This window comes from Sarcophilus harrisii, chromosome 2, assembly GCF_902635505.1.
Source record: "Sarcophilus harrisii chromosome 2, mSarHar1.11, whole genome shotgun sequence".
Taxonomy (NCBI): Eukaryota; Metazoa; Chordata; class Mammalia; order Dasyuromorphia; family Dasyuridae; genus Sarcophilus; species Sarcophilus harrisii.
The window spans coordinates 432,236,966-432,261,120 of record NC_045427.1 but is presented as its reverse complement, the minus strand read 5'-3'; the positions used below and the strand labels follow the sequence as shown (position 1 = coordinate 432,261,120).

Below are 24,155 nucleotides of genomic sequence, written 5' to 3'. Positions count from 1 at the left end.
TCCTTTCCCTGGGACCCAGGAAACTTGAACTGTGAGTTAATACAGGTTAAGGGTGTTCTTTTAGTTCATCAAATCTCACAAATATTTACCTTGGAGGACTCTAAATACAATGGTGAACTCTAAATACAGTCCTAAAAGGAAGCACACCCATTCCTGGTGGCAATTTCTCAGGATAAAAAGAGAGTCTGTTATATGGTCCCACCAGGAGACAGTGACCTGACAGATGACAAGTGGAGAGCTGGAAACTCCAGCTAGTGCAGGTAAAAATGATATGAATTTTATAATGAACTTTGCTTTGTTGGAAAATACCATGGAGATTTCCCTGGTAGAGATATAATTCCTAATTGCAATCAGGAATTCCACTGCTATCTTCTGCTGTGGTATAAGTTCTCCTCATGGTTGACGAGACTAGAATGTATTAGTTCCCAGAGATCCTACAATTAAGTAGGTGAGTTGTGATGAATCAACCTGAGTCCAATCTTCTCATTACTGTTTAGTCAGAACCTTAAAAATCTGCATTTTCCTATTGGATGCAAAGTTTCATTCAATTTCTTTTCAAGTTAGCAATGCCATATTTGCTTTTCTGGTTGTCTTTATTGAGATAATATTTTGATTGACTTGGACTCAAGCAGCTAGATGGTATAGCGTTGGAGAGTGCTGGAATTGGGAATGGAAGATCGAAGTTCAAATTGACTCCCAGACACTCACTAGCTGTGTGAACTTGAAAAAAATAATTTAATTTCTGTTTCTGTCTCTCAATTCGTAATATGTAAATTGGGAATAATAATAATACCTAAATCCTAAGATTGTTGTGAAATTCGACTGAGATAATATTTGTAAAGTCCTTTGTAAATGTTAGATGTAGTATGATTAATAATAATAATAATAATAAATTATTGCTTACTGTGCAGAAGGCAGCTATGAAGCAATATGAGAGGTAGTCTATCAAATTATTCACAGATAGTTTAATTCAACTGATTGAGCTTCTACTGTGCAAAACATTGTGTAGATAATTGAGAACTGATTAGTTGCTTTTTGTTTAGATGAAAAGTAATCCATGGTTTCTTATTAATGAATTCTTCTACTCTTATAGACAAAATGGAAAGATGTGGTATAAATAATACAATTAAATTGATTCCTATCTGGTTGAAAGGCCAGATCTGAGTCCCCTGTGATCTGTCCTTGGTCCTCTTTAACATTTTAATCAATAACTTTTTGATCATTGATTAAGTAAAGGTATCTTTATTTTGATAATTTGTTAATAATATAAAGCTGGAATAATTGGTCATAAACTGGATAACAAAATCCAGATCCCCCTCTAAACCTGATAGGTTAGAACTCTGGGCTAAATCTAATATAAAAAATTTAATAGAGATAAATAGTCATAAACTTGGGTTCAAATAATCAAATTCACAAAAATATAATGAAGGGTGACTAAGCAGCAATTTATTTGAAAAAATATGGATATTTTAGTAGATTTCAAATTTACCTTAAATTAAGGGAGTGATATGTCAGCCAAATAAGTTAGTCCAATCTTGGAAAGCTTTAAGAAAGGCATAATTCCCAGAGTTTATAGTTTATAGTCTTGCCACACTTTGCTTTTGTTAGACCACATCTAAGCTCAGGAATAGGAATTATATTTTAGGAACGATGCTGATAAATTAAAAGAAAATCCAGAATAAGGTGGTAACCACAATGGTGAAGGGTCTCAAGTTCATGTCATGGGAAGACTGATAAATGATCTAGGGTTCTTAGTCTGGAGGATAAAAAACTTATGAGAAACAAGAGAGCTATTTTTAGGTGTTCGAAGATCTGTCATGTGGAAGAAAGATTAAGCTTGTTCTCATTGACCCCAAAGAGAAGGTTGTTAAAACTACTTAAGAGACAGAGTTCCTGAGATCCTTCACAGTTCTGAATTTCTGTGCTTTAGAATTCAGTGCACAAATAGAGCATAACCCCAGTGTTCCAAGGTGGGGAGGAGGAGAGTACAAGTTCTGAGGAACTCAATTTCCACTTAAACTCAATTTTCATGTATAGACAGATATCCAGATACTCCCATTATTCCTACCCTCAAAGTTGAAAATCTTCCATTTTCCCACTTTAGTTCATCATCAACACTAGGACATGACTGATTTTTACTGTAATTACTCTTAGCAGAGAGAGATATCACCAAGTAATGTCCTAGATATATGTTTCTAGAGCTGTCCACGTTTGATAACTGTCTGGTGTGTGTCCTTGAGTGGATGAAACTCAGAGCTATTGTTTATCATCTATTACATGCCCACATGTCTACTTCATGGAGGAAGTGTCACAATTGTCAGGAGCTCATCACTGCCACAAAGCATCTGTGCTACAGAAGATGAGACAGCAAATGGCCTCCAGTCACCAAAGGCTAAATAGCCCCATGACAGCTTAAGGGAGATATTTTAGTTAGGTATTCAGAAAATCCTTGTGGAAAATTAACTTTTTTCTTTGAGCTTGTGCTTGTAGTTTTTAAGGAATTAATTGTACCTTCTTTAGGGAGAATTTCTAGATTTGCAATAGTTTTTGACATTGGTCAGGGTCTAATTTATTTGTCTCTCCAGGTTTAGTTCTTGATCTGGGCATTTGTGCTAGAGCTAAGATTTTCCCCTTGCTGTAATGTTGGATGATGTGGCCTCCCAGGATCAGGTCCTTCTGGAGCTTTAAGGTTCAGTGTGATGGATCTTTGTGGTACTTTCTGGAATTTCAGTATAAAATGTTGGGGACTAAGCATAGGTGAAATGTTTTGTCCAAAGTCAACTATTAAGCTAGAACCTCAGTCCCAGCCCAGAACTCTTCATTCTACCTAAAGTTACTCTCTGGTATGCTGAGCAATTCTGTTATCACTTTTGGCTTTTACATCATTTCTGCCTTCTGACTTTGTTGACTGGCTTGTTCCATTTTGATCTTTACCTTCTGTGTCCTAGTGATTGAAAAAGAGAAATATTTCTTCATATTTTAATAGGGCTTTAAGGTTTAGAAAAATATTTTGTTCATAACAATCTTTTGAATTAGTATGAGGATTACCTTTATTTTATAAATGATGAAATTGAGTCCTAGAAAGGGAAATTGATTTATCTGAGCTGATTTAACAAAAGGCAGGAGACAGAACAAGAATCCACATTCCATGGCTCCATATCCAGCATGCTTTCTACTTTAATCTGATAACACTCAAACTTTTTCTCTACTTATTTCTAATCTTCATTTCTAACCTTTGCCTCAGTTCAGATAGTTCTGTTTTCCATCATGCTGACCCTGGTCTTGGGCTGATCACCTCCACTCATGGGTAATTGCAGCACAATTCCCTATGGCAGTAGAGATGGGAGTCACTAGGTGTGTTCCTTAGTGATACCAAGACAAAATGTCTCTTAGGGAAGCCACTGATTCACAAAAGATACCAACCTTTAACAGCAGTTTCCTGCTTGAAAATTATGCAGAGATATTGAACCTTCAGAGCCAGAACTCTGCCAGGAAGCCTCAATCAGATACATTCAGGCAATGATTTAATTTTTCTTTCTTGGATTAATTTCTCTTTCAATGTCTCATTATGTCATGACAGTGACCTTGACTTCTTGAAGGCTCTTCTAGTAGAGAACAAATACATCCTACCTAACTGGAAGAACTTCAGGTATTAATTCTGGTGACATACACTGTATATTATCTAAGGATGAGCCTAGATAAGTGCAGTGAGACTCCTAACCCATCACCAGAAGTTTAGCCAATAGAAGATGGAGTTTTTCATCCATGACAATCCATTAATCTTGTCTAGAAAGGCCTTCAGCATTGGGATCAATGTTGCTTGAGGGAATATTCAACAACATGAAATTATGGATCTAGAAAGAATAATATTGATCTTTTATATTTAGTCAATTAACAAGCATTTATTAGTCATGATTATGTATCAGACACTGTACTATGTGAAATGAAAGGGAAAAATAAAGTCCCTTCTCTAAGGAGTTCACAGTCCTTTAGGAGAGAAAACTATGAGATAATTGAAAGCCAAGGGAGAGACACTGGGAGAAGCAAGAGTAGAAGACATAGGCCTTGGTTTCAGGGAAGCTCACAGTTTGTTTGAGAAGACAAGACACATAGAGTTAATTATAACCTCCATTTCTGCATTGCTTTGGGGTTCACAAAGCACTTTCTTGACAATAGCTTTATAAGGTAGGTAATGCCTTTATTATTATCCTCATTTGACAGATAAGGAAACTAAGATCTAGAGAGATGAAGGGGTAATCAAGAATGACAGAGTAAGTGTAAAGACTGAGTTAGCATCCTGGATACCTTAGAATCAGCCCGAGTCAAGATAGCAAAAGTCCTTGGTCTTTATTCTTGGTCTTTAGGGGTAGAAGGGAATTGAATGGATGCAAGATCTACACTACCTTCCTTCTCTTCCTCTCTCGCTAAAAGTGACTCTGGCTAGTCTTACTCCACCCCCTACTTCCTCCTACAATTCTCTGTATACACCAAATGATTAAGCCAGCACAGAATAATGGGAAGGGCCATTTTCCAAACATATTCTAATAGAGTATTGTTCAATAAATAATTAGCCTTAAGTGCTCGGTTGTCCAAGTTCACCTACTCAGAGTTTCAGCCCTTTACAAGCAAGGAACAAGGGTCAAGGCTTGAAACCCGATCTTTGGGATCTATTGTTGTTGTTGTTCAGTTATTCGTGATTCTTCATGATTTGATGGATAATCCCATATCAGGCCTTTCTATCTTCCATTATCTCTCAAAGACTGTCTAAATTAGTGTTCATTGTTTCTATGATACTATCTATTCATCTCATTCTCTGCCATCCTTTTTTTATTTTTATTTTGCCTTCAATCTTCTCTAACACGGATCTTTTCCAATGAATCCTTTCTTCACATTATGTGGTTAAGGTATTTAAGCTTCAGCTTTAGTATTTGCCCTTCCAGTGAATAATTTAGATTTATTTTTTTTAGGTATTAACTGATTTAATCTCCTTGCTATCCAAGGAACTCTCAAAAGCCTTTTTAGCACCATAATTTTAAAGTACCAATTCTGCCATGCTCAGCTTTCCTAATAGTTCAACTCACACAGCCTTACATTGCTACTAGAAGAAGCATATCTTGTGATGATATGAATCTTTATCGTCAAAGTGATATCTCTGCTTCTTAGTAAGCTGTCCATATTTTCCTTCCAAGGAGAAAATGTCTTTTAATATGGTTACAGTTGCTGTCTGCAATGATCTTTGAGCCCAAAAATATAAAATCTGATGCTGTTTCCATTTCTTTTCCCTCTATTTGCCAGAAAGTGATGGGACCAGTTGCCAGAATCTTAGTTGTTGCTTTTGATGTTAACCTGCAAGCCAGCTTTTATGCTCTCCTAATTCACCCTCATCAAGAAGCATCTTGATTCCTCTTCACTTTCTGACATTAGAATGGTATTAGATACATACCTGAGATTGTTCACATTTCTCCCAACAACCATAATTCCAGATTTTGATTCATCCAATCTGGCATTTTGCATGATATACTCTGTATACAAGTTAAATAAATAAGGTGACAATTTATAATCTTGTCATACTCCTTTTCCAATTTTAAACTAGTCAGTTGTTTCATGTTCGGTTCTAACTGTTGTTTCTTCATGAAAAATACAAGTTCCTCAGGAGACAAGTAAGATGATCCAGTACTCCTATTTCTTTGAAGACTTGCCACATTTTGTTGTGATACACACAGTTAAAGGCTTTAGTACAGTCAATAAAACAAAAGTAGATGTTTATCTTGGAACCCTGGCAATTTTGTCTCTAGCTCTTTTGCTCCTTTGAAAACCAGCTTGCTCTTCTGGTAATTGAGAAAGAGTTAAATAATATAATAGATCTCACAATACAGTGTGAGCTAAAAAATCAGAATCAAGAGTTAAATAATACAATGCACAAGGCAGCATGAGCTAAAAATCAGAGTCAAATGTATCTAGCTAAAAGGATATCTGGACTAGGCAGTTCAGGGAAGGTTTTCTGCCAGGGTTTGGGAATGAACAGGGTCTTAAAGGCAGAATATTTCATTCTAGATATGGTGCATCTGAGCTAAAGCACAGGAGGATGAGATGAGCCTAGTATGGGAGAAGGGAGAGAATGGGGAAACATAACTGTCTGAAAGCAATGTGGGGTTATTTAGACAAGCAGCAAGCATGGAGCAGAGCTGGAAAAATAGCTGGAGCCAGATTATAGAAGGCTTCAAATATTGGGTGAATAAATTTGGATTTTACTCTGTGGGCTAGTGGTCCCTAACCTTGTAGTAAAAAGGGATTCCTCCCTTTTCTCCAGGCCTTGAAATCTCCTGAATAAGAGGAGAGAGGCAAAAAGAGGGTTTTGCAGTGAAACCTGGAGAGACAAGCAGTGATATCTAGTTTTCTTACATTCTGAACAATTGAATTGCTACTACCCCCAAGGAGTCTTCCCTGATTCACATGGTTGGCCACAACTCTCCCCTATAGACCTAACATAACACCATTTTGTACTCCTCCAATGCACTGCAATATTATTTCATATATATATATATATATATGTATGTATATTTCTTATTCCTCTAATAGACTGTGAGCTCTATAATGGTAGGGATGGTATTCTAGGTGATTTTGATCTCCCCCACCACTTAGCACAAAGTTCTTCATTCAGTAGGCACTTAAAAGATGGATATTGAATGAATGTTCCTTGTCCTGCTGCAAATCCTAGCAAAATACCAAAAGGAGACCTAAGGGAGAGGAGTAAGGAAGTTCTTGGAACTATAAAGCATCAGAGCTGTAAAGAACCGTGGAGACCATCTAACATAATCAGCCTTTCACTTTAAAAAGCCAGAAATATCAGCTTAGCCAGAAGGAGCTTGCCTAAGGTCATATCTTTGCCCATAAGAATATAATTTGTGGTTTAAGTAGCACTTGAATCATGCCATCTTGCACATGAGACTCTACAAAATTCCAGCTACCCCAGGTTCAAATTATAGCATATTTTTACTGGTCAACTAGATGACAAAATTAGTTAAAAGCAAAGGCATTTAATGAAATGCCTACAGACAGCTGGGCCTGGGGTTAGGAAGACCTTTCAAATGTGACCTCAGACATTTAGGATCTTGAGTAAGGTACTTGACCTCTTTCTGCCTTTGTTTCTTCAACTGCAAAATGAGGATAATAATAGCACCTACTTCTCAGAGTTATTATGAGGATTAAATGAGATATTTGTAAAGCTTTTTAGCACAGTACCATGAAGATAGTAGGAACCTAACAATTGCTTTCTTCCTCCCTCCCTCCCTTTTCCCTCCCCTCTTCCTTCTCTTCCTTCCTTCCTTCCTTCCTTCCTTCCTTCCTTCCTTTCTTATCTCCTGCCTTTTTTATATGTGTCCAAAAACAAGCTCCTTCCTTTCACCAGGCTTTTACCTACCCTATTAGTAATTCAAGGTGTTTTTACACCAGGCACATCCTTTTCCAAATTCTTCCTCTTTCTTGGTGGTCCTAATAGGATTGTTTCCCTTTCATGAAGCATTGTGATTGCTCCATATTCTCTGCTGATTTCAGGACTAAAGATGTTCCAGCCATGGGGAATGGTACTTATATGGGGTTTGCTTACAATATCCTTGGCTCAAGCTACACCAAGAGGCCAGGCAGTTTTGGTCGTTGGTCCAGAAGTCTTCAACAAAGGTAAGTCACTTGATAAGTCAGAAGAAAAGAAGGAAGGAGATACTGTCCCACACTAAAACCATTAGAGCTCTACAAATTGGTAGATAGTAAGGTCTACATCAATCAAAAGATTCAAGTACCAGGATACTAGAGAAAAGATTGCTGCCATAATAGTCATGTGTCCAGAACTCTTTGAAACAACTTCTACTGAGAGCTTCTTTGACTATCTGTCCTGCCTTAGAAAAGATATCAGCACCAGAACCAAAAATGCTTATATGGGGACCAGACATAGGATTTAAATACATGACAAGGATGAGAATTCAAATTATGACTAGATATGGCTGGACCTGGGGCTCAGTTTGAGGCTCGTCCCGAAGTTTAGTCTATAACAGAATCAAGAATCCATCTGTGCCTGTGGTTGATGTTTGCTCTGGATATGTTTGAGGGGCTCAGCTCACCATGTGGTCAGAGGTTTGAGAAAAGCTTACTGGATCACACAGAGAGATACTGGGATTTTAGCTTTGAGTTGCATCTGTAACTAAAACTTCTGTCATTGGGGAAGGGTCTGGCTGATCCATTGGTTGTGGTGAAACAATACAGTAGCAATGAGGGGAAGTTTATTGGCAGTTGGAGTATAGAAAACAAGGTAAGGAAAGAACAAGAGTGGGAGAAAGCTTGAAAGATTCCAGTTGTGAGCACAGTTTTGACAGGAGAGGAGAATCCATCCCCTAGAAAAACCCATTCTCTGAGAAAAAGAGAGAGATGGCTAAGGTGAAAGGTATCCAAGAAGAAGCATCAGACAATAATGGGAGATTAATAGATTTTGCACAGGTTCTTGTTTCAGGGCCTTTGTTTCAGGAAGACATTATTGGGGGGTGCAAGTGCCAAATAACACTATGTTTTGTTTTGGATTCTGCAAAAAAAATCAAAAGTCAAAAGACTTCTTTGTACTTAGAACCGTACTGAAAATTAATTCCTGCTTATGTTATGTCCCACCTTAATCTTTGTTCCCAAGTCCATAGCATATACTGCCTGGTCAATGTGTGCAATTTTAAGATTGGCATCTTCCTTGACTATGAATGTGGAGAGATACCATTTTATCTTGTGAAAAATAGATATCTAATTTACACTTTCCCTACCGTTTCATTCTCAAGACTCCTCATGCCCATCTTTAGTCTTTCTAAGAAAGTATTGACAAATGACTATTTTATCACAATCTGCTCCTAACTGAGAGAAATTAAGGAATACACATTTATTGGCCAATGGACTTCTGGCATTATCACCCCAATTCCTATGTACTATGTTACATGAAAATAATTATACCTACTTGCCCTGCTGATAACTTTTCCTATTTTATCTTTGTATATGTTTTATCTCAACTCCAGTAGAATATAAGCTGTTATATCAGAGATTGTTTCAAAGGCAATAGGGGGGTGAGGGAGCAGACTTGTGTTATATGCATAGCTGTTGCTTGTCCTCCATTCTCAAAAAGGTCCATGACATCAGGGAGAGGATGTCATGACATGCAAGTGAGGGGGATTTAAGTGAGGGACCCAGAGAGAGGACTGTGGGAAATGAGTGTGAACTACAACATAGCATTTTCACTTGTCTGTTGTTTGCTTGTATTTTGTTTTCTTTCTCAGGTTTTTTTCCTTCTTGATCTGATTTTTCTTGTGTAGCAATATAACTCTATAAATATGTATATATACTGGATTTAACATATTTTAACATATTTAACATGTATTGGACTTCCTGCCATGGGGGAGAAAATTTGGAACAGAAGGTTTTTGTAAGGATTAATGTTGAAAAATTACCCATGCGTATGTTTTGTAAATAAAAAGCTCTAATAAAATAAAAAAATAAAAAAGACAATTAAAAAATAATCAAGACAAAGAATGGCCTCTTTTATCTAATCCAAAAAAAAAAAAATTCAATCTGGGAGAGGAAAACCCTCAGGGTTTCTGATCAAAACAGAAACAATTGCTATTTACATTCACTCTGAGTGGATCAAGGCCCAATCAATGGTCAATTGGCCTGGGACCTATAATTGGCCAAGCAATAAGAGTCTGAGAGATTTGGGTTTAAGGTATGATCCTTAAAAAAATAGATCTAGTCTTCAATGGGAGGTTTCAGTTGTATGTTTATCCTATATAGAGAGAAGGAAGGAAGGAAAGAAGCAAGCAAGGAAGGAAGGAAGGAAGGAAGGAAGGAAAGAAAGAAAGAAAAGGGGAAGGGGAGAAGGGAGGGGGAAAGAAGGGAAAGGAGGGAGGGAGGAAGGAAGGAAGAAAAGAACGGAGGGAGGAAAGGAAAAAAGGATGGAGGGAGGAAGGGAGAGAGGGAGGGAAAGAAGGGAGGAAAGGAGGGAGGGAAGGAGGGAGGGAGAGAATTATGTTATTCAACTGACCAGTTCTATTTGGGTCTCCAGAGGGGCAATTCTACTCACAGAGGTTGTTGTTCATCCTTTGTTATCAAAGAGACCATGACATCAAGGAGAGTTGATGCCATGATATGCAAGTGAGTTGTATTTAAGTGAGGGCAAACTGTATGTGCATAGGATAATACATGGAAAAGCCAGGAGGTTTAAGGACAGTGGTCTGAATACAGTCAAAAGAAGGAAGCATGTTTCCTGGGAAAAGCATTGCATTTCTCTGGGTATAGATGCTCTGGTACAAGACTTCAATAGTTATACCCTAGTTATAGCTCTGCTCAAGAAGCACTGTAGTCCAGCAACTAAGCTGATGAGAAATACTCTGCTATTTTGCTGAACCCTAGTTCCTCTTGGATAAAATGGCAATAATATCTGCACTACTTGTATCAAGGAGGGTTTTGTTTTATTTTGTTTAGGAAAGTGCTTCATAAATCATATATTTATATAGATACAGTATGATTTTTTTTACTATAGCTTTTTATATACAAAACATATGCATGGGTAATTTTTCAACATTGACCCTTGCAAAAACTTTTGTTCCAATTTTTCCCCTCCTTCCCTCCACCCCTTCCCCTAGATGGCAGGTAGTCCCATACATGTTAAATATGTTAAAGATACAGTATGATTTCAAGAAAAAAATTTTTTTCAGCTTTTCACCAGGAACTCATGAATCAGGATACTATTAAGATCCTAAAAACCTTGCCTCTTTATGAAGCTATGGAAAAGAATCAGGTCAACAGCTTCCCCTTGATTGGAGGCCTTGTCAACAATTTTCTGAAGCAGATTATATGGTAAGCAACTTAGTGATACCAAGTACATCCTGATATGATCCAGTCTCTGGAAAGAGATATTTGAATGTAACTTATTTCCAATAATAGTTGATTCATTTCAATTCAATAGCATTTATTAAGGACTATATTCTAAGTATTGTACTAAGCAAGGAGATATCCTTCCCTTAAGGAGCTTAGAATCTAGTTGACCCAGAAACAAGGTGAAATCATGATGCTCTACAAAGAGCCCTGAATTTAGAGTTCTGGGACTTGAGTTTAAGCCTCTTAAACATTTTGGACCTCAGTTTCCCAATCTGCAAAATAGAGTGGAACTAGATAATGCAGGAGGTCTAAAATTGCATTTTCTTCATGTATGATCCCATATGTGTGCATATATGTGATGGAAAGTATATAGTATATGTCAAAGAGATAAAGTGTATGTATGAAATGAGCAGAGAAAGTTGGGGATAAGGGGTTTATAGCTGCTCACCTTGTCCACCTTAGTTGCAATTCTGTATATTTATGTGAAAGAAATAGGGTGAGTATATTGATACATATGTATGTTAGTATGCATGTGTTTATGTGTGTTTTTGTAGATATACTTGTGCATATATGTGTGAGTGATGAAATTTTGCTCTGGAATTAATGATCTTTCAGGTCTCAGAGATTCCAAGATTCTAGAATTCTATCACAAGAGGACTATGTCAGTCAATTCAGTAAGAAAAGTCAAACAAAACAGTCATTTGGTTTTTTATGACATTCTTTTTCACTAAGGCACAAAATTAGGCTATTTATAAATCACCACCACAAGAAGTATGTTTGGATCTGATGTTTTATCCTAGCCACTTATGCTTTTTATATACAAATGTGTCATGTGCAAACTTCCTCCCTTCCATTAAGAAGCAAGGCACCTTGGTCCCAACACATCTTGAGTCTAGGGGTAGAGCCTTGGCTACATCTTTGTTTCATTGTCATTCCCTTGCTGCAGGCTGAAAGTTACTGAGGCCAGTATTCCCCATGTAGCATTCCAAATTTCTGAGGGGCATCATCTCCAGATAAGGATCCCCCTGGATATGGTGGCTGGCTTCAACACGTGAGTAATCCCACCAAGAGTTTGGGCCACCTCCTTCACTGAAGCTGGGGGCCTCAGGGAGTAGCACCTGTTCAAATCAGTATTATCCTCCCCATTTCTTTTCTGTTGTTGTCCCTCAACTTCCATCTCTGTTATTGGGCCCAGGTTAAATCCAATCTTACCTAAATTCTTGGGGGTACGGTCTACCTGGGCAGACACTCAGTGCTCCTAACTTCTTCCTGCCATCTCTTTGGATAATTTTTTGCTTGCTGAGTTCTATTGGGTGAAGCTTAAGGTCATTTCCAATGATATCTCTTTTCCCTTTTAGCATAATTTCCCCCAAACTCATAGAGCTGCATGTGGAAATTGATGTCATAGCTGATGTCCATACAGTAATTGACCAACAAGGACCCTCTCATTTAGTCCTCAGGCACTGTACCAACAGCCCCAATAACTTACGCATCAGTCTTCTACAAAAGTGAGTATTTGTCATTTCATAACTAATAACTCTTTATAGCTAGACAGCACTTTATAATTCTCTAAGGTATATCCTAATCCATCTGATTTGATTTTTTACTTTATCAAAAGTCACCTTTATTTTTTTCAAATTATCTAAGATGAAATTTAATAGAGATAAATGTACATTCTTACACTTGGATTAAAAGGTATCAATTTTGTGAGTATAAGTGTAGACATGGTTATGTGGCACTTTGTCCAAAAAAAAAAGATTTGAAGAGGTATTAAGTGGCCTAGTTATAAGCTCCTTATATTTTGTATATTGTGACATGGCAGCCAAGAAGGCTACTTCATCTTGGACTGCATTTGCAGGAGCATAATATTCACAATTTAGGAGGAGAATATCACACTGTATGCTGTCCTGGTCAAATGAAATATGGAATACTGTATTGTCATGAGCAGCTCACTTTAGGAAAGATAGCTCTATCAGGGACCTTTTTATCATACCCCAAAACAATCAAAAGAATGTCAATAATACCTTCCAATCCCCATTAAATTTTACAAAGATAGACTCCATTTGTATTAAAGATATAGAAGTCAAGAAAAAGAATCAGGTCTTCTTTCACAAACATGTTAAATAGCCAGCATATGTTTATAGCCAAAAAAAAAAAAAAAAAAAGAGTGAAAGTGGCAAATAATACATGATCCCATTGTTCTTTTTGTTTGTTAACTATTTTTTTTAAAAAAAAGCATTTCATTTGGTAGAGTAAAATTTGCCCTGGAAAAGCTTTTCTCTAAGAGAGTACAATTTATACATATATTAAAATCATATTATTCATTGAAAATGTAGCAACAGATATAAATTTGTTTTATTACCCTGAGAATATTGATGAGCTCTAGACTACAGAGATGAATCTGACTCAAGAAGTTTGCTATCCTATAGGATGTCAATTGCAGGATCCAAATTCAACAGGGATTTTTTTTTATATGTTCCAGATATTTATTTTTGCAAATAACAATGTACCAATAGTATTAAATAGGGGAACACTGCAAGCCTTCCAAGTGGGACTCACATTAGCGAAAAAAAAAATCCACTCTTCACATGGGGCTAAAAAATAGATGATGAATACATATTTAATTGTATAGAAAATCCATAGAGCTGATCCATCAATAAATAGAACTTAGAAAGTGAAGAGAAAATAAACCTGGACAAGAATGAAATTGATTTTCACAAAACTCATCATTCCTTTATTTATTCTTTGAATGAATTATTTAGTGAACCACTATTTATTAAGATTTTGATATGTGTCAAGCATCATGTTAAATGCTAAGGATACAAATACAAAAACAAAGAGTTTGCCTGCCCTCAAAGTACTTATGTTGTAATGAGGGAAATAATGCTTATAGAAAAATTGTGAACAGGATTGGTGAGTAATGTCACAAGGAGAGTATGGCATACTCTTTTCAGAAGCAATGGCAAGGTTAATTTAATCATGGTTCATGGTTGCAAAAAAGGGGAAGGAGATTTTAGAGAAGAAAGTTGGAAGAAAATAAAGCATGGCCAAGACTTTCCAGAAATAGTGCCTGGAAGAGATATCCACTAATTCAGAAAGGGGCCCTCAAAGCTTAAATTCTTCCTGGATGTAGTCTCTGATAGGGACAGTTTGATCTAAGAGATCATAGTAGGGACAGAAAAAAGGGAGTCCCTTAATGTGATAATAAAAATGGCTTTCTGTTGTTGTTAAACCTCTGGGGATTGTGATAATCTGTGACCCCTCTGAATATAGGCACATAGAAACATAATTTATGTGTAGCAAATAAAATATTAACAACTTAACTATTTTAATGAGCCAGCTCACTAAACCACAAGAAAATGTGATTATCTATTTTCTACAGTAGCATAGAATTCATTTTCCTATGATTTCTGCATATGTGGTCTTCAGTATGGTCCAATTTTTTGTGACCCTATGGACTTGTTCTTGGCAAAGATACTGTAGTAATCTGGCCATTTTTTTCTATGATGTGTTTCCATTTTACAGATAAGACACTGATACAAATAAAGAATAAGTAACTTGCCCAGGTTATACAGATAATAAGTATCTGAAGTTACATTTGAACTCAGAGCTTGCTGACTCTATCTATCCATTTATTGCATTATCTAGTTGCCCCACTATAAATATTGACAGTATTCAGGTATCCTTAATTCTAAAAAAAAAAAAAAAAAAAAAAAAGAAAGAAAGAAAAATGTTTTCCTATTTTCTATTCAGTTATTTCATTCCTATCCTCCCCTATTTTGCTTAACATCTTGAAAAAGTTTATACCCAAGTCTTCTATTTTACCACTGTTTTCTCAGCTTCTTTCAGTAAAGGTTCAATGATCTTTTCTTTTAAGTCTTTTATTTTGTTGATGCTCTTTTGTTTACATGGCTGTCAGTCCCCAATGACTACTCCATTTCCCCACATATCCTTCTCAAAAAAAAAAAAAAAAAAAAAAAAAAAAAAAAAAAAAAAAAAGGAACCTTTCCTTTTAAAAAATAAGAAAGTTGACATTTTTGACCATTGTTTCAATGCAAGCCTTATTCTACATGTAAAATCTATCACTTCTTTGCCAGAGAAGCATGTTTCATGACCCATTAGTCCTTTGAAATTATAACTAACTCCTGTGCTTATCAGAATTTTGAAGTCTTTTAATGCTTTTTTTTTTGCATTTTCAATGACTTCTTTATCCAGTCCTTATGTTTTGTTTTTTTTTACTTTGCTATAGTTTTTCTAACCCTTGTGACCATTTTACTTTACTAGAAGAGAGGTGATAAATGTGCCTGAGTAGTTACATTCCCTGAATAGGGCCCAATCAGATTAAAATGAAGTGTGCAAATATTTAACAAAATAAATAAATATGTAAGAGAGCATAGATAATATTAGATAATATTAATGTGTGGTTTTCTAAATCAATATGCAGTCCACAGGGATTCTTATGTGAAGTTTAGTGATCCAATTTCTATTTGAATTTGACACTACTATACAAGACTATGCTTAGCTTTGAAGACAGCACATTCTGTGGATCCTCCTCCTCCCCCCACCCCCAGCAGCCTCTTTTCGATTTCCTTTACTGACTCTTTTTTTGTGGTTGTGGTTGTTCAGAACTGCTGGACTTGCATGACCCCATCTGGAGTTTTCTTAGCAAAGTCATTGGAATGATTTGCCATTTCCTCCTTCATCTCATTTTGCAGGTGAAGATACTGAGGCAAACAGGCTAAAGTGACATGCCCAGGACTTCTAGCCCAGGGCCTTGCTAGAAAATGTTTGAGGCTAGACTTTAACTCAGTAAGATGAGTCTTCCTGCCTCCAGGCTTGGTATTCAGCCATTGTGCTACCTAGGTGATCATAATTCTGATTACACATAGTTGAAGCTGTTACTTAAACAAAAGCAGTGAAGCCAGAATTAGAAGTAAGGCAGGGAACCATGAAAAAAATTATAGCAAGTTTCTCTGATAAAGGACTCATTTCTCAAATACATCAGGAAATTATCTATATTTATTTAAAAAAAGGGAGAAAGGACCCACATGTGCAAAAAATATCTGTAGCAGCCCTTTTTGTAGTGGCAAGGAACTGAAAATTGAGTGGATGCCCAACGGTGGGAATATGGCTGAATAAATTATGGTATATGGATGTGATGGAATATATATGGACTATTATTGTCCTAAAAGAAATGATGAGCAGGATGATTTCAGAAAGACCTGGAGAGACTTACATGAATTGATGTTAGCAACGAGGTAGAACTGAGAGAACATTGTACACAGCAGCAAAAAGATTATGTGATGATCAGCTGTGATGGACTTGGCTCTTTTCAACAAAGAATGAGGTGATTCAAGGCAATTCTAATAGGCTTGTGATAGAAAAAGCCATTTGCATTTAGAGAGACTAGTATGGAGACTGAATATGGATCAAAACATAATATTTTCACCTTTTTTGACAATGGTGGTATTGTTAGTTTGGGTTTTTCTCATATTTTTTTTCCCTTTTGATCTGATTTTTCTTGTTCAGCATGATGAATATGGAATTATGTTTAGAAGAATTGCAAGTTTAACCTATAGTGGATAGTTTGTTGTCTAGAGTTGGGGGGAAGAGAGAGAAAAAAATCAGAATGCAACATTTTACAAAGGTGAATGTTGAAAACATGCATGTATTCAGAAAAACATAAAGCTATTATAAAAAAGAGCCATTTCTCAATTGATAATTAGTCAAAAGATGTAATAGGTAGTTTTCAGAGGAAGAAATCAAAGCTGCAGTTATATAAAAGATGCTCTAACTCATTAATAATTAGAGAAATGCAAATTAAAACAATTCTTTTTTAAAAAATAATTACAACTTTTTATTGATAGAACCCATGCCTGGATAATTTTTTACAATATTATCCCTTGCACTTACTTCTGTTCTGACATTTCCCCTCTCTCCCTCTACCCCCTCCCCCAGAGAATAAGCAGTCCTATACATGTTAAATATGTCATAGTATATCCTAGATACAATATATGTGTGCAGAACCGAACAGTTCTCTTGTTGCACAGGAAGAGTTGGATTCAGAAGGTAAAAATAACCCGGGAAGAAAAACAAAAATGCAAACAGTTTACATACATTCCCCAGTGTTCTTTCTTTGGGTGTAGCTGCTTCTGCCCATCATTGATCAATTGATCTCTTTGTCGAAGAAATCCACTTCCTTCAGAATACAGCCTCATACAGTATCATTGTTGAAGTATAAAATGATCTCCTGGTTCTGCTCATTTCACTCAGCATCAGTTCATGTAAGTCTCTCCAAGCCTCTCTGTATTCATCCTGCTGCTCATTTCTTACAAAACAATAATCTTCCTTAACATTCATAAATTAAAACAATTCTGAGGTGCCACCTCACACCTATTATATTAGCTGACATGTCAGAAAAGGTAAATGAGAAATGCTAGAAGGGATGTGGAAAAAGAGATACACTAATGACAGTTGGTGGAATTCTGAACCACTCCAACAAGGAAAACAACTTGAAATATGCTGAAAGGTCTATAAAACTATGCATACATATACTTTGAGCCAGCACTAGATCTATTCCCCTGAAGAGAAGAAAGAAAAATACCCATTTGTACAAGAATACTGATAGCAGTTCTTAAGGGGTGAAGAATTGAAAATTGAGGATACGTCCATCAATTAGGGAATGACAGAATGATCTATGGTAAATAAATGTAATGGATTACTTTATGATTCTGCTGTAAGAAATGATGAAGGGAATGGTTTCAGGAAAACTTGGAAAGTTTTATATATACTGATGAAAAGTGAAATGAGCATAATCAAGAGAACTATTTACATAGTAACAGCAATTTTGTCAAGATAATCGACTGTGAAAGACTTAGCAATGCTGGTCAATATAATGATCTACCACAATTCCAAAGTACTCATGATGAAAAATGCTACCTACCTGCAGGTAGAGAACTACTGGACTCAGAGTGCAGATTGAAAAGTATTTTTGGATGGCAGCTAGGTGACACACTGGATAGAGCACCAACCCTCAAGTCAGGAGGACCTGAATTCAAATCTGACCTCAGATACTTAACACTTCCTAATTGTGTAATCCTGGGCAAGTCAAGTGATTATTCTTTTTGAACATGGCTGGTGTAGAAATCAGTTTTGCTTTGCTTCATATGGATGATGATACTTTATTTATTGCCTTGGGTAGGGAGAGAATTTAGAACTGAAAACAAAATAAAACTGAATGGAAATGGTAAGCTATAGGAACAGAACGCTTTTTTTTTTTTTCCCAAAGGAAGAAAATGGAAAGTAATAAAAATAAAGACGTTGAAGGGGAAAAGAATTACTTGGGGCGCTGAGAGAGTGTAAAAGACTTGTCTAGGATAACACAAGCATTGGATGTCAATAGGGTAGCTTGAACCCAGGTGTTCCTAGCTCTGAGGTCAGCTTTCTATACAATATAACATACTGTCTGGTTTTATAGGTTAGTATATTTAAGTAAATATATTCATATATAGAGAGTGTGTATTTTTATTTAAATATATTATAAATGTGTATATTACATATTATACAAATTATATATATATTCATATCATGTAATATATAATATTTGTATATAAATGTCAGGTAATAGTATATGTAAAGACTCTAAAGTCTCTTCTCATGCTTTATCATAACCTGGCAGTGACACTAAGTTTTTAAAACAGTTTTAGAAAAACACAGATTGTTATAGATCCCACCAAGCTGAAAATGTTTCCATAATGACCTTGTAGAAGATTATACATTTCCTATCCAAATATTAGCTTAGAAAATTTTCTATTAAAGCTTTTTATTTTCAAAACAGTCATGGATAATTTTTCAGCATTAAATCTTGCAAAACCTCCTTCCCTCCACCCCCTTCCCTAAGGCAAGTAGTTCAATATATGTTAAACATGGTAAAAATATATATTAACTCCAATAGAGACATACATATTTATACAATTATCTTGCTGCACAAGAAAAATCAGATCAAAAAGGAAAAAAATGAGAAAGAAAATAAAGTGCAAGCAAACAACAACAAAAAGAGTGAAAATGCTATGTTGTGATCCACACTCAGTTCCCATGGTTCTCTCTCTGGGTGTAGATGGCTCTCTTCATCACTGAATAATTAGAACTGGTTTGAATCATCTCATTATTGAAGAAGCCATGTCCATCTGAATTGATCATTGTATAGTCTTGTTGTTGTCATGTATAGTGATCTCCTGGTTATGCTCATTACACTTAGCATCAGTTCATGTAAGACTCTGCAGGTCTCTATGAAATCCTGCTGATCATTTCTTACAAAATAATAATATTCCATAACACTCATATACTATAATTTATTGAGCCATTCTCCAACTGATGGATATCCACTCAGTTTCCAGTTTCTAGCCACTACAAAAAGGGCTGCCACAAACATTTTTATACATGTGGGATCCATTTCCCTCTTTTAAGATCTCTTTGGGATATAAGCCCAGTAGAAACACTGCTGGATCAAAGGGTATGCACTCTTTGATAGCCCTTTGGGCATAGTTTCAAATTGCTTTCCAGAAAGGCGGGATCAATTCACAACTCCACCTCACATTAAGTTATGTGGCAATGTGGAGTAGTGGATAGAGCTCTGGACATGGAGTTGGGGAAATCTAAGTTCAAATTCTACCTCAAACATTTAGTAGTTTTGTAAATCTAAGCAAGGTTTAACCTCTGTCTGCCTAATCTGCATCTGTCAAATAAGTATAATAATTGCATTAATCTTAAAGAAAGATAAAGTGAAATAAATTATGCACATGTTAAAGTTTTGGATAAATATGAACTCTTACCAATTTATGTGTCATTGGAGGAGGTCTTCACACAAACACCATTACAGAGCCTCAAAATGTTTAAATAGAACCATTATTTGGTATCATAATGGCTGTTTTATTTTGGGCAGGTTCTCCTTTGCAATCAACATCTTGGCTAACAAGATCATTGATGCTCTGATGCCAACATTGCCCAGCTTAGTGAAAAATGAAGTGAGTGTGATGCCTTTTTCTTATAGGAGGTACCTTTGAGCATAGTATTGTGGGAATACATTCATGCTGATAACTGATCCAGTGAGTTCTGCTCTACAATTGCAATGATTGGGCCATTGGCAGGAAGAACCAGCCAGTTTAGTTGTGAAAATTGAGTCTTGAATAATGGATTAGTAAACACAATTTGACTATGGATGTTTCAGCTGGAGAAAAAAAAGGGGAGACTTAGGGATGGTATCTACACTGTCTTCAAATATCTATCTGGAAGATTATCATAGTAAAGAGGGATTATACCTGGGATTCTTAAGCTTTTTGTGAAATAGACAATTTCGGTAGTCTAGTAAGTGTTTTGGACTCCTTCTCTGAATGTTTCTAATGCAGAAAATAACAACAATACAAAAAAAATCAATTATATTAAGATATAATAATGAAAATATAAAATTAAATAAAACAAAGGCACCAAGTTTGTGAACTCTAGATCAAGAACTACTTAAGATATTCTTAAGGGAAGGAACTTTCTTGATTTTTGTTAGTGTTCCAAGCACTTGGCACAGAGTTTTATATATTATATTTTAATAAATGTTCATTCATTTATTCTATTTGGCTTCAGAGGATAGAGTGCAGAAGTAGGAGCAATGGATAGAAACTCGGGGGAATAATATTTCATTTCATTATAAGAATTTCCTAATAATCAGCATTATCCCAAAGTGGAGCTGATTGCTTTAGAAGGCATTATTCTTCTCTTCCCTAGAGGTCTTTGGACAGAGGTTGGTTGACTGCTTGTTCAAAGGTATTTTATATAGGATTCCTGCTTTCCGTTGGGTTTGCCCCTTATGTTACTACCCAATTCTACAACTATTGAGACTAAATACTTGATCTGCCGATTGTCATATAGATAAGATAGCAACCTAAAGTCTTGTTCAAGAAAGAGTTACAATCTGACTTTTACTTCCTTTGTAACCATATTGTTTTTTATCACAAAACAACTCCCCATCTTACAACACTCCTTATATTGTGCTGACAAGTTGTGTGTAAACTAAATTTTTGTAAGTTGAATTCAATGTCACTGACTTGAAATTGCACAGACTTTTTTGGGGGGGAGGGTGCTGTGGGTTAAGTGACTTGGGGTAAGTGACTTGCCCACAATCACACACAAGGTTTGAGTTGAGATTTGAACTCAGGTCCTCCTGACTTCAGAACTGGTGCTCTATCCACTGCACCACCTAGCTGCCCCAGCACAGATATTTTCATTGTGCTTTCTAATTATGATTAATTATTTTTCTCTGACCAATAAATGTCTTCAAATATTAGAAGAATTGTATGTGGAAGAAGGAGTCTTTCTATGCTTAGCTGAAGCTAATAAGCTGAACAAGAGCAATGGAAATATCAGAGAAAACTTCCTAGCAATTAGAGCTATCTAAGAGAAGAATCATCAGCCTCAAGAGAAGATGAGTTCCCCTCTTCTTCCATTCAAGAAGAGGCTAGATTGTTGAGTACTTATTGGGTGGGTATATCATAGTGGGGATTCTTTTGGTGAAGAGGTTGGACTAGTAACTGATGGAAGTCCTATCCAATTCTCAATTTGCATCCTAAGATTTAAGCTTCCTTCCTTGCTTGCTTCTTCTTTTCATTCCTCTTCCTTCCTTCCTTCCTTCCTTCCTGCCTGCCTTCCTGCCTTCCTGCCTGCCTTCCTGCCTTCCTGCCTGCCTTCCTGCCTTCCTGCCTGCCTGCCTTCCCTCCTTCCTTACTCAGCCTTATACTTAACATTGTGGCACCTTGCTTTATTGTTTCCATTGCATAAGCTCTGTAGGTCAAGCTGATCATATAGTTCAGAACTCTCATTAAACTTCTTGAAACCCCAAATTTTTGTTGTTATAGATATGCCCAATCATTGAAAAGTCCTTTACAAGCGTGACTTCCAAAATCTACACTTGGTCAACCTGTAAGTCCTAGGCATTTGATATTTTCTTTCCATGTAAAAATATATTTTCTTTCCTCCTTTTCTGCCTCTTGGGTTAAGCAGCCTGTCACAAAGCTTGGGAGTGGGAGGAGGGTAGCCCTCTTCAGGGCAACTACCTTTTATATTCATTAAATAACTCCTGTGTGCCCAGGATTTCTTATGCACATTCCTATTTTCAATGTGATATTAAGCTCTATAGAGCCCCTTTCCTTACAAACTATTATGAGATGTGTCTGGGTCAAGTTTTATTAACCTTATTTTACAAATATGGAAACTGAAGTACAGAGAGAACAAATGGCTTGCATAAAAGTCTTAAGATTTAATAAAGATACTATGCCTGGGAAGTGCAGTGAAAGACTGAGGGTAGACTGGGTGGGGACGGGAATCACCACAGTATAGTGAGTATAGTGAGTCTATTTCCCCCTGAAGTGAGGAAATAGACAGGAGTATACAGTCAACTGTTTCCATTTGTTGATTTTAGATTTAAGATCCTAAGTACCATTTTTATCCTGGCCACAGGGAAGATGAGGAGGAGGAAAAGAGGAGGGAGAGAGAGGGAGAGAAGGAGAGAGGGAGGGAGGAAAAGAGAGGGGGAGGAAAGAGGAAAAGAAAGGAGGAGGGGGAAATAAAGTGGGAAGAAGGGTGGAAACAGAAGGGGAAGAAGGGAGAGGGGGGAGAGAGAGAAAGGGGAGAGGGGTGGAAGGAGGGAAAAAAGGAAGAAAGAGGGTAAGGGAGGAGGAAAAAGAGAGAGGGGGAGAGAAGGAAGGGAGAGAGGGGAAGGAAAGGAGAGGGAGAGGGAGGGAGAGACAGAGCACAAGAGCCACAGAGAGACAAACAGAGAGAGACACACACACAAACTGACAGACTGAGACAGAGATAGACAAAAAGACAAAGGAAGGCCTTGGAGTCAAGAAGATCAGACTTCCTATCTGGCCTCAGATATTGATTAGCTGTGTGACCCCAGGCAAATTATTGAACCCCTATTAAGGTTAACAGTTTCTTCAAGTGTAAAATGAGCTAAAAAAAAAGGAAATGGCTAACCTTTCCAGTATCTTTGCCAAATGGGGTCCAGAAGAATTGGAAACAACTGAGCAACAGGGAACCTTTGGTGGAAGTGGTATTATGAGGTGGCACTTTGAGTAGACATTTCCTATCAGGGAAGAGAGATAAGTCTGGAAAGGTAGTTTGAGGGCAGATTGTGGAGTCTTTTAAATGACAGGGAATGGGCTTAGCTTTTTGTTCAGTGTCTATTACATTCTAAGTTCTTTAAGGTAAGATGCTTTAATTTTGCTTTTCTATTTCCCTTTCTTTTCCTTTTCACATTTTCCTGGCCCTGCAATGGTTTTGCCAGGGCTATTAACAAACTAATGAGTTAATCTCAAAATTGTAGTCCTTAAACTTCTTAATCACAAAGTTAAAGAATGTCAGAGACAGAAGGGACCTGAGAACATAGAATGTTGGCACTGGAATGGGCCTTAGAAAATAGAATGTTAGAATTAGAAGGGACTTTAAAATACAAAATGATAGAACTATAAGGAGTCTTAGAGACACTGTCCTCCCCAAGCTCCTCAGCCTATCTCCATTTCCAATACTTCATACTATTGTCCCAGTATATTCTACATGCACATGCTGTGCATTTTTAACAAACATTCTGCTATCCTCTTACAGTACCAGTGCCAATTGGATCCAATTTCCTGAGTTTCGATGTTCTGTCATTTTCAGTTGTAGACACCAACTTTCAGCTGGATCTAAATGTGAGTATAGCTGCTTAGAGATATATGCTAATCTAAGCCCTTCAAAACCTTTAAAGAGACAGTATGTCTTCCTGAGGTTGGGTGAAGGCGCTAATGTGCCCCCTAAATAAAGCTCAGAAATCCTCTAGATTCTGGCTCCCTTTGAAACTAAAAAAGATAATGGAACTCTTCAAAAGAAGTCCTTTTCCCTTCCCCAAGGGGGAATGCTAAATCAGTCCCATTCTAAGCTTGGGGTTAAGCACATAGATTTCCATTTTCCTTACCTCTGATTTATGTCTACGCTGAGGATGAGAGAGTGAGAAGAGAGGAGAGAGGAGAGAAGGGAGAGTGGAAAGGGAAGAGAAGAGAAGGGAAAGGGGAGAAAGGGGAAAGGAGAGAAGGAAAAGGGAAGAGGAGTGAGGAGAGAGGAGAGAGGAGGGGGGAAGGAAGAGGAGGAAGAGAAGGAGGGAGGGAGGGAGGGAGAAAAAGAAGGGAGAAGGAGAGAGGGGAGAGAGGGAGGGAGGAGAGAGGGAAAGGAAGGGG

The 24,155-nt window shown here is 36.9% G+C and overlaps 1 protein-coding gene across 9 annotated transcripts in view; it reads left to right on the top strand.

Moving 5' to 3' along the window:
* Positions 1 to 2,331: 2,331 nt before the first annotated feature.
* Positions 2,332 to 24,155, top strand: part of BPIFB1 (BPI fold containing family B member 1) — a 39,165-nt gene continuing 17,341 nt past the window's right edge. The window contains exons 1-11 of one of the 9 annotated variants that reach the window (XM_031954081.1): positions 2,343 to 2,434; positions 3,245 to 3,307; positions 3,581 to 3,649; positions 4,160 to 4,185; positions 7,555 to 7,677; positions 10,734 to 10,875; positions 11,843 to 11,947; positions 12,255 to 12,404; positions 19,838 to 19,919; positions 21,798 to 21,861; positions 23,548 to 23,633. In XM_031954081.1, the coding sequence (XP_031809941.1) occupies positions 7,563 to 7,677; positions 10,734 to 10,875; positions 11,843 to 11,947; positions 12,255 to 12,404; positions 19,838 to 19,919; positions 21,798 to 21,861; positions 23,548 to 23,633 (744 nt within the window). In that variant the 5' untranslated portion in view covers positions 2,343 to 2,434; positions 3,245 to 3,307; positions 3,581 to 3,649; positions 4,160 to 4,185; positions 7,555 to 7,562. Of the gene's footprint in view, positions 2,435 to 3,244; positions 3,308 to 3,393; positions 3,517 to 3,580; positions 3,650 to 3,962; positions 4,186 to 6,054; positions 6,232 to 7,554; positions 7,678 to 10,733; positions 10,876 to 11,842; positions 11,948 to 12,254; positions 12,405 to 19,837; positions 19,920 to 21,797; positions 21,862 to 23,547; positions 23,634 to 24,155 lie in introns of those variants that run through there. The other 8 variants (XM_031954080.1, XM_031954078.1, XM_031954077.1 and 5 more) reach the window with 8 other exon arrangements.